The 7,768-nt window shown below is 52.1% G+C and overlaps 3 protein-coding genes across 3 annotated transcripts; 1 reads left to right on the top strand and 2 right to left on the bottom strand.

Annotated features, from left to right (window-relative positions):
* Positions 1-1,852: 1,852 nt before the first annotated feature.
* Positions 1,853-2,731, bottom strand: GLOTRDRAFT_132528 (uncharacterized protein; the record flags this gene model as incomplete). Its single annotated transcript, XM_007871428.1, has 1 exon — positions 1,853-2,731. One exon carries the CDS (start codon positions 2,729-2,731, stop codon positions 1,853-1,855), a length of 879 nt encoding a protein of 292 aa, XP_007869619.1.
* A 1,276-nt stretch (positions 2,732-4,007) lies between these two features.
* GLOTRDRAFT_132527 (uncharacterized protein) lies at positions 4,008-4,289 on the top strand (the record flags this gene model as incomplete). Its single annotated transcript, XM_007871427.1, has 2 exons — positions 4,008-4,115; positions 4,170-4,289. The coding sequence occupies 2 exons, from the start codon at positions 4,008-4,010 to the stop codon at positions 4,287-4,289; spliced, it is 228 nt and encodes a 75-aa protein (XP_007869618.1).
* Positions 4,290-5,880: 1,591 nt separating this feature from the next.
* Positions 5,881-6,452, bottom strand: GLOTRDRAFT_132526 (uncharacterized protein; the record flags this gene model as incomplete). Its single annotated transcript, XM_007871426.1, has 2 exons — positions 5,881-5,892; positions 5,943-6,452. The coding sequence occupies 2 exons, from the start codon at positions 6,450-6,452 to the stop codon at positions 5,881-5,883; spliced, it is 522 nt and encodes a 173-aa protein (XP_007869617.1).
* Between the last annotated feature and the right edge of the window lie 1,316 nt (positions 6,453-7,768).

Below are 7,768 nucleotides of genomic sequence, written 5' to 3'. Positions count from 1 at the left end.
CCGGGAAATCAACCGTCAAATAGATCATTTCGGTATGCTACCACTTATCCCATTCCAGCGGCGTGTCATCCATAACCGCATCATCCGACACATCTCTATCGCTGTCCACGGTCTCTATGGAGGGGCCCTGTGGAGTGTCAGAGAGGACATCGTGCAGGCGCGACAAAAAAAAGGCCACTAGAAATTGGCCGAAGCTTTTAGTTACCGGTCGGGCAGCCACAGGCCTGCTATAGCTATACCGACACATTTCTCAATGAAGTACATATAGCGTATGGGTAGTCTAATGTAAGAGCGTACAGACATAACTGCAGTAGGCACAGGGAGGCGCTAGGGATACAGACAGGACAAGGGCACCTCTTCTCCGAGGTTTACCCTATTTCACCCTGATTCACCGGGTGAATCTCAGGTTCGCCACAACCTCTGGTTAATTTACGGTGAATTACAGCCTGTTAATTAACTCGGTTAATTACCGCCGCCTATTACCCCGTACACTAACTCGCAGGACTCGCAGCAGGAAGGCCAAATCCATGATACCATCCGCCCACCCCAAAGACCACCTGAGAGGACTCAGTCCGCTCGCCCTGGGCTTCGTATTGTGCCTCTTCCCACTCCACCTGCGCATCTGGCCCCGATGGAGTGTATTACGATCCCGAAACAATGCCGCTGGACCCAGAATACAATCCGTACCTGCGATATCGACCCCAGTCCCCAGGACGAACGTCTGTCGGCCAAACTTCTGTTGGACAGGGGCTCGGAACAGACGTCGCTGACGTCGGAGAAGCATCTCGAACGGAAGTGAAGCACGACCGTCCTAGAGTGAGTACGCTACCCCATCGCCGATCGGTGGGGGGCGCCCAGTTCCTATTCTGGTCCGTCGTCCCGCCCCCTGCGAGAATGGTCTTCGTGATGGGGTAGCTCCTGGAGGAGCGGACGCCGATACCTCCGACAGGGAGCCAGCTCATTAGACGTCATCCGACCACGTCAGACGCGCTGGGCACGCCTTGGAAGCTTGGCTGAGCGGTCGGTTGCGGATATGCGGGTGACGGAGTTCTTCACCACTTTGATATTTTGCTATGATGTGTACTCCCCTCCCTATGGGAATGTGTCCTCGTCACGTCATATGTCATGTCCCGTCCTGGCGTCCTTGGTAGGCGTGCATTACCTCTCGCTGCCCCCTCCATGCTTTGTGTAGGCATGCGAACATTGGCTTTTTTACGATAATGTGTCCTGCAGCCCTTGGTATCTGTGTGATGACAGGTTCACCGGATGATGGGCACCTTCTCTCTGCTCAGTATAAATGCAGAGGGATCCCACAACAGGAGCATGTGACGTGCTCCTGACACGACACCCTGTTCATAGCACACCAAGATGTTACAAATGCCATTCTCACTGGGTACATCACCCATATTGAGCATGCAGAAAACTGTGAAATTAACGGGTCAAAGGTCAAACTTTTTTCTTGATTGTCCATTGCACAATCAGTGAACCAAATTAGAATAATACTACTTTTGAGTGTGCAAAAATGTGATTGTGGCACAGGATATGTTCTTTGTTCAGCACTATTCATTGAACTTTCATATGTTTTGCAAGGCAACACTATGAACAAAATTTGACCTTTGTCCGGTTTCTTTCACACTTTCTCAGTGGCTCAATATGGGAATTGCACCCAGTGTCTGCTCACTCACGCTCATTTTCCAATAAAGTAAGCTAACCCTCTTCATTATTTTTCTTCCTTCACGTCGTCCGTCGCTGCGTATATCTGTACTTACGACTCGTTACATGACAAACTTCAAGATACAACGGCTCTGTGTACATGCATCATGAATTCTGTCCCATAATACTTTTCCGGGATTTAATGCTCTACAATCCGCGTGTCCAACCAGTCAAGGGATTCGTCCGGTTCTTCAAACTCAATGTCCACGAGCTCCCGCAACTCCATCTGGATCGCAGGCAGACAGTACCGCTCGAAATCGACTTGACCAGTGCACAGCACACTGAACTGCCGACGAGCAGCAGGAGAAGCAAGCAGTGATACAAGCTCATCATAGTCGATGGCAGAAGACCACCTCGGAATGATGAGGCGGCGTTGTTGACGTCGATGGAGCGGCCAGACATTGTGGCGATTGATGGTCTCGACCAACGACCTGAGGAAGTCAAGAACGCAAGAGGCGTCCAGGTAAATGTTGGCGACGCTCGATAATGTGGCAAAAAAGTCCTCTTGATCTCTTTCGTCGCGGAGACATGCAAGAGAGCCCTGGAAACGAAATGTCGAAAGCCTCGGGAACTTCACCACGGGTCTCCCTATGGATAGGGGGACCAATGGCCCTACGTTGACGGGGACACCGTCTCTGGACACGAATGCCATAGTGAAGTGTGGTTTGGCGGGAGTAACAGCTGTAGCCCATTCGTGCAGAAGGAACAAGGTTGCATCCCGGAACGTGATGGTCTCGACCTCGGGCAGCAAAAAATCGTTGAAAAGAATGTCCAAACGACAACCCCCACCGAGCATGTCTGGCATATCAACCCACGCAAAGTGCTTCAGATGCGGCAGCGTGATGGGTCTGGAGTTGCTTTCCTGAAGTCGCTGGTGCCAGGATATATTCCACTTGATAATGAGGTTTGTAAGATTGGGACATGCCTCGAGAGCGCTCCGCAGGTGATGAAATTGAATCCTTTCGTGACCGAGCAGCGTCGCAAGCGAGATCGTTGTCACCCTGCGCAAGGTCGGCATTGGCGGGTCGGTTATAATTCCCCACGAGCCACATAGATCAATATCACGGCAGAGGGGAGCGTCAAACTTCAGAAGCCGAGAAAAGTCGCCCGTGCAGAGTCCTTGGACTCTTATCCGACGGAGTCTCGGTGCGTTGACAAAGCACAAAGGCCGCAAAATATCCTGTGGGCTCGGACCCAACTCATCTCCAGAGAAACCATGCAAGCAAAGATGGAATTCCTCCCAGCGGTGGGCCTGTGTGACGACTAACTCCAGGTTCCGGTGTATAGCTTGGAGACTGCTGACCCCCGCCACCCACATATGTTGTGGCTGCAAATGAATCTTGATGGAAAGCCCGCGTTCCTTGGAACGTTCAAGCTGGAGTGAAATCAGCTCGCGTCGAGTGTTGCAGGTCACATTGACATCCGTCGCCCATAGCTCGGACGTGGTCACTGCAAGGGAACGCCATCTGGCATCAACCGAAGCCAGCACCAAAGCGGGTGGCTTCGGCGCCGATGACTCGTCCTCACAGTTCAACGTAAATATCCTCAACAGTGGCGCATCTGGAAGCCGCGACATAGGGAAAGAGGAAACATCTGTGTTGACTCAGCTCGGATACTTGTGGCCAGTGATACGCGTGAACACTCACTCGGAGCTGGTCCTCCCCAACCGGGATTCCTCGCTACAGCGCCGCCACCGGTACCGGTCAAAGCGTAGAAAATGGCTTGAAGGTTGCTATCATTCATGCCAGGGAATATCGGGTCGTGGCGGAAATAAGTGAAGCCGGGAAGTACCGGGTTGGAAGGACGATATGGGTTGGAAGGACGATATGGGTTGGAAGGACGATATGGGCGGTCGAAAAGGTCTGCGGCCGAGTGAAGTACGGGTCCGATAGGGTGATATGGGTGGTGGAAGGGGTCCATGGCTGAGTTAACGTGAAGGAGGCGACACCGGGGGCGCCATTAAGTAGATATCAACTTGTTTGCCTTCGTTTGTCCGTGATTGGTCCCTATAGCCACCGTCGCCACAAACAGCCCGGCGCGCCACCGCGTAGTCGTCCTGGTCGGTACAACATCCTTCCCGATTCCCACTTTCCCCCAAAGTAGCCCAAAGATGATCTTCTCTTTCTCAGACATCTGATGAAATGCGTCTTCGTGCAAATTTTCTCATATCGACTATCAGGACGAGCGGCATACCACTATACCTTTCGCGGTGAGAACTACCGGCCTTGTTACTCCATGTAGGTATATCATCGTCATGAGCATGTGAATTATAGGATAGCAGCAAGATATAATCCATGCATGTTACAGTCGCGGCGTCGCACGGCAAATACAGACGTGGATCTGTCGTGGACGTGTGCGAGGCCGTCGCGCGCACGGGGTGGCGCGGGGTGTGCTCGTACGAGGTGCGCTCTCCTCCTCGCCTCGTTCCTTCCTTTGCTGACATGTGCGCGCGGCAGGTGTTCTACGAGCCCGACATGCGCAAACCCGACGCGGAGGTGCCGCGCCGGTGGGCGAACGCCGCGCAGGAGAGCCACAAGCGCACCTTGAGCGAGTTGGCGGCGAGGGGGCTGGTGTGAGCGTTCGGGAGGGGGGGGGGGAGGCGGGCGCTGGATGTACGAATGCTTCGGCTGATGCTATTCAAGTGAGCGCTGTTGCGTGGCGGACGGGGTGCTGCTCCCGGAGAACGATTATCGACGTCCCGAGTCGGGTCCTACAAATATTTGCGAGGTGTAGTCGCATCGCCATCGCTTTGAGAGATTCCGTGGGCGGCAGGGCTGTTCTCTATAATGAACTTTGGGAGCGAAGATATGCGCAGGGGAAGATGCGGCCACTTGCCTTCCTCCGAGCCCGCCACGAAGTCACACCGGTCGCTCCCAGCGCGGCAGGCCCGTACCACCCGCCAACGAGGTCTCTGCAAAGCTGGGGGCGTGTGGGTATGGGTACGCCAGAGATGATGCATTGCTGGGGGATATTGCTTGCTGCGTGGAGGGACGCGAGGTCACGACTGGCAGCGGGAAGCGCGGAATATACTCCCTCTGCTTCAAGTCGACATGACGACGGGATCAGCTCCATTCCTGATTATCTCTCCGTGGATGGCAAATGGAAATGTTGTCCAATACATGACTGCGAGCTTTGGCCCGACGACTTTGGCCGATACTATGGTATGGAGTGATTGACACGTGCTTTGCATCGAGGTTCGATACTTCGACTTTCTAGGTTCTCCGGAAGGGACCACATGCTGAGCTAACTATGACTCCATTCAGGTTGCCACTGGTCAGTCTCCTTTCTCTGATCTAAGGCCAGATGGCGCAGCGTTTCTGGCTATTATACGAGGGGAGCACGCGAAGCGGCCAGACGGAGACAGATCCATGTCAGAGATGCTATGGGTATGGGCATCGAGCTGCTGGACTCATCAGCCCCGTTGCTTGGCCCTCCATCAATGAATTATTGGAAGACACTGGGTGGACCGGGTAAGTGGAACACTGGTTAACATTATGTCATATATTAAATTTTGAATCTAGAGCCAGCGCATCACCTTGTACTCCTCCGAGAGCAAAACAGGCTAGGCGGCACGTACAGCCGTGAAATGTTTCTACATTCGCTAGACAGCCCTTGATCCACCCAGTATCATCGCACAAAGTACCTGAAACTGTCTGAGGGCAAGTACAAGAAAGAATCAAATGCTTTGGAGTATTGCTGCATCATCATGTAGAAACTAGAAACAGTGAATCTCAGCCGTCTGTAGCACGACTATGTATATAGCGGTGTATGTACCTAGAAACAGTGAATCTAACACTATGTCAGGTACATGATGGACAGCACTGTGTGGATGCAAGACTCACCTCAGCCGTCTGTAGCACGACTGAGGGAAAGGAAAAGGGGATGAGGGGAATACATCTGTATATACCCGAGCGTGTCTCGTCACGGTGAAGGGGTGAAGGCTGACTTCACATCGTATCCTCAGCACATCACTTGCCTATATCTAGAACCTCTTCACAATCTTGGTACATTTTGTATGACAATGATGCAGAAGCGTTATCCGAATGAAGAGTTTCACCAGAGAAAAATATGCAACACGAATGAGGACAGAAGCACTACTGTTGATGCAAGCTGGAGCCGCCAGGGACTGATCCTTTCATTGTGAATCGTTGATCGTGTACGCGATGCTTACTGGGGTGCCTGGAAAGGATGAGATCTCCCAATCAAAGTTCTGGTTGGGTGAGACATACCGGCCCCCAATTACGGATTATTTTATCTGCCTGGACCTTGATATCATCACGAATGTAGGACAGGTACTGGTTGGCAACAGGAGACCCAAGTCGCATAGGCTTTGACCATTTCTTCAAGTCCGTCTTCTTGAGATCCTCTATCGAGAGCACAGGAAGCGAGTCCTGGAAACTCATCAACCTCCGCTTCTCGGCCGGCTGATGGCTGAGATAGTCTGAGATGTCCTGGTCGCTGAACGGTGGCGCAAGGGTGTCAAAAGTGGACAATGGCAGCCTGTCATGACGGGGTTTATCTCTCGCGGCCCCTCGAAGAGCTGCGCGACTTTCCCTGTCAATGACATCCTGCCTCCTCCATTCGTCCCACAGCTCCTCCGTCCTATCTTCTTTCTCCCGGTATGCCATATGATCGTATGCTTGTGCGCTTTCGCGATCAATCCATTGCACACAGAAGACGTCAAGAGTACCAGCAATTAGCCATGCCTCACGCTGGTCTAAGTAGTGCTTGGAGACCATCGTACAGTTAAATTGCAGCTCTACCTGTTGACATGCACCTTCAAGGGTTTCTTCAACCCGCTCCAACCATACATTAATTGGGATGTGCCGGGAGACAGGAGGCTTGAGCTCAACAAGCAGTATAACAAAAGTAGACTGCATGGAGAGCGTGTCGTAGAGGGGAGGGTTGAACACATGGCATATTTGCCGTCGACCTCACGGGAAATGCTGCCATGCTAGGGGAATTGAAGCGTGGATGGGGATGATGGAGTAGAACTGCCAGGACGATATGGACCCCTTTTCCCTCTTTATCGGGACGTGTCTCGATAGACATGTCGGGGTCATCGAGGAAGTCCTTGTCCAGCGAGGTGTTAGGTTTTGGTTGTATTGGATGCAGAGCCACTGGGACAAATAGGTACAAACAGCTTGACTATGTACTGAGCCACTGTATTTCCTTTGTTCCTTAGTCCGTGCAATTGACCTTGCCTTCGGTTTGTGTATGTGTCTGGGTCTGGTGTGCTTATGGCCACCCATCTTATGCTTCCCTGTTCTGCCTGCTGCTAACAGGTTATGAGCCCAACAAGCTCTGAGCCTCATTTTCACTGGTGCTGCATCATCCACTCTACATCTGTGCAATCCACCCCATTCCACTTGCCATCCATCCCTGGAATCATTCTCTGCCAACAATACACACCCTCACTATCAGGCTCCGTCTATTTTCATCAACATTCATCCATCTGTTGCTCTTTGGAGTGGCTCTCTGTGGCTCAGCCATGGCCGCTTTGTCGCATTTCCTAATTAGGAAGGTGACCCTATTTCGCTGCTCCCCTTGGCTCTCTGCCTTCAGCAGTTGGATTTGGGTCGGGTTAGAGGACTGGAAAGGTGGTTGGGGAATAGGAGAGAAGACTCTGGGTTTGAGGCAGTTCTTATGTTGGAAGGATCTCTGGGAAAGAGGAGTTGTGAAGTCTATGGGTCATAGGGGAGTTCTTCAAGCCTGTTGTCTTGATTTTCCCACTCTTTCTGGATCATTGGGTTTCCTGCAGCTCTTTCTCTCTCTGCCATGTCCCTGCTGGATTGTTTGAGGTCTTTGGTTAGGTGGGAGTTGTTGATGCCCTTTTTTGCTATTATTGGAGGGGTATGTGAGGGATGCCTGTTTGTGGTTTTAGGTGGGAGCTGGTTTCTTCTGCATCCTCACAAGGTGGGAGTGTTAGGTTTTGGTTGTATTGGATGCAGAGCCACTGGGACAAATAGGTACAAACAGCTTGACTATGTACTGAGCCACTGTATTTCCTTTGTTCCTTAGTCCGTGCAATTGACCTTGCCTTCGTTGTGTATGT

The sequence above is a fragment of the Gloeophyllum trabeum genome, assembly GCF_000344685.1.
Source record: "Gloeophyllum trabeum ATCC 11539 unplaced genomic scaffold GLOTRscaffold_00014, whole genome shotgun sequence".
Taxonomy (NCBI): domain Eukaryota; kingdom Fungi; phylum Basidiomycota; class Agaricomycetes; order Gloeophyllales; family Gloeophyllaceae; genus Gloeophyllum; species Gloeophyllum trabeum.
The sequence above is the reverse complement of the archived record's forward strand: the minus strand, read 5'-3'. Positions and strand labels throughout refer to the sequence as shown.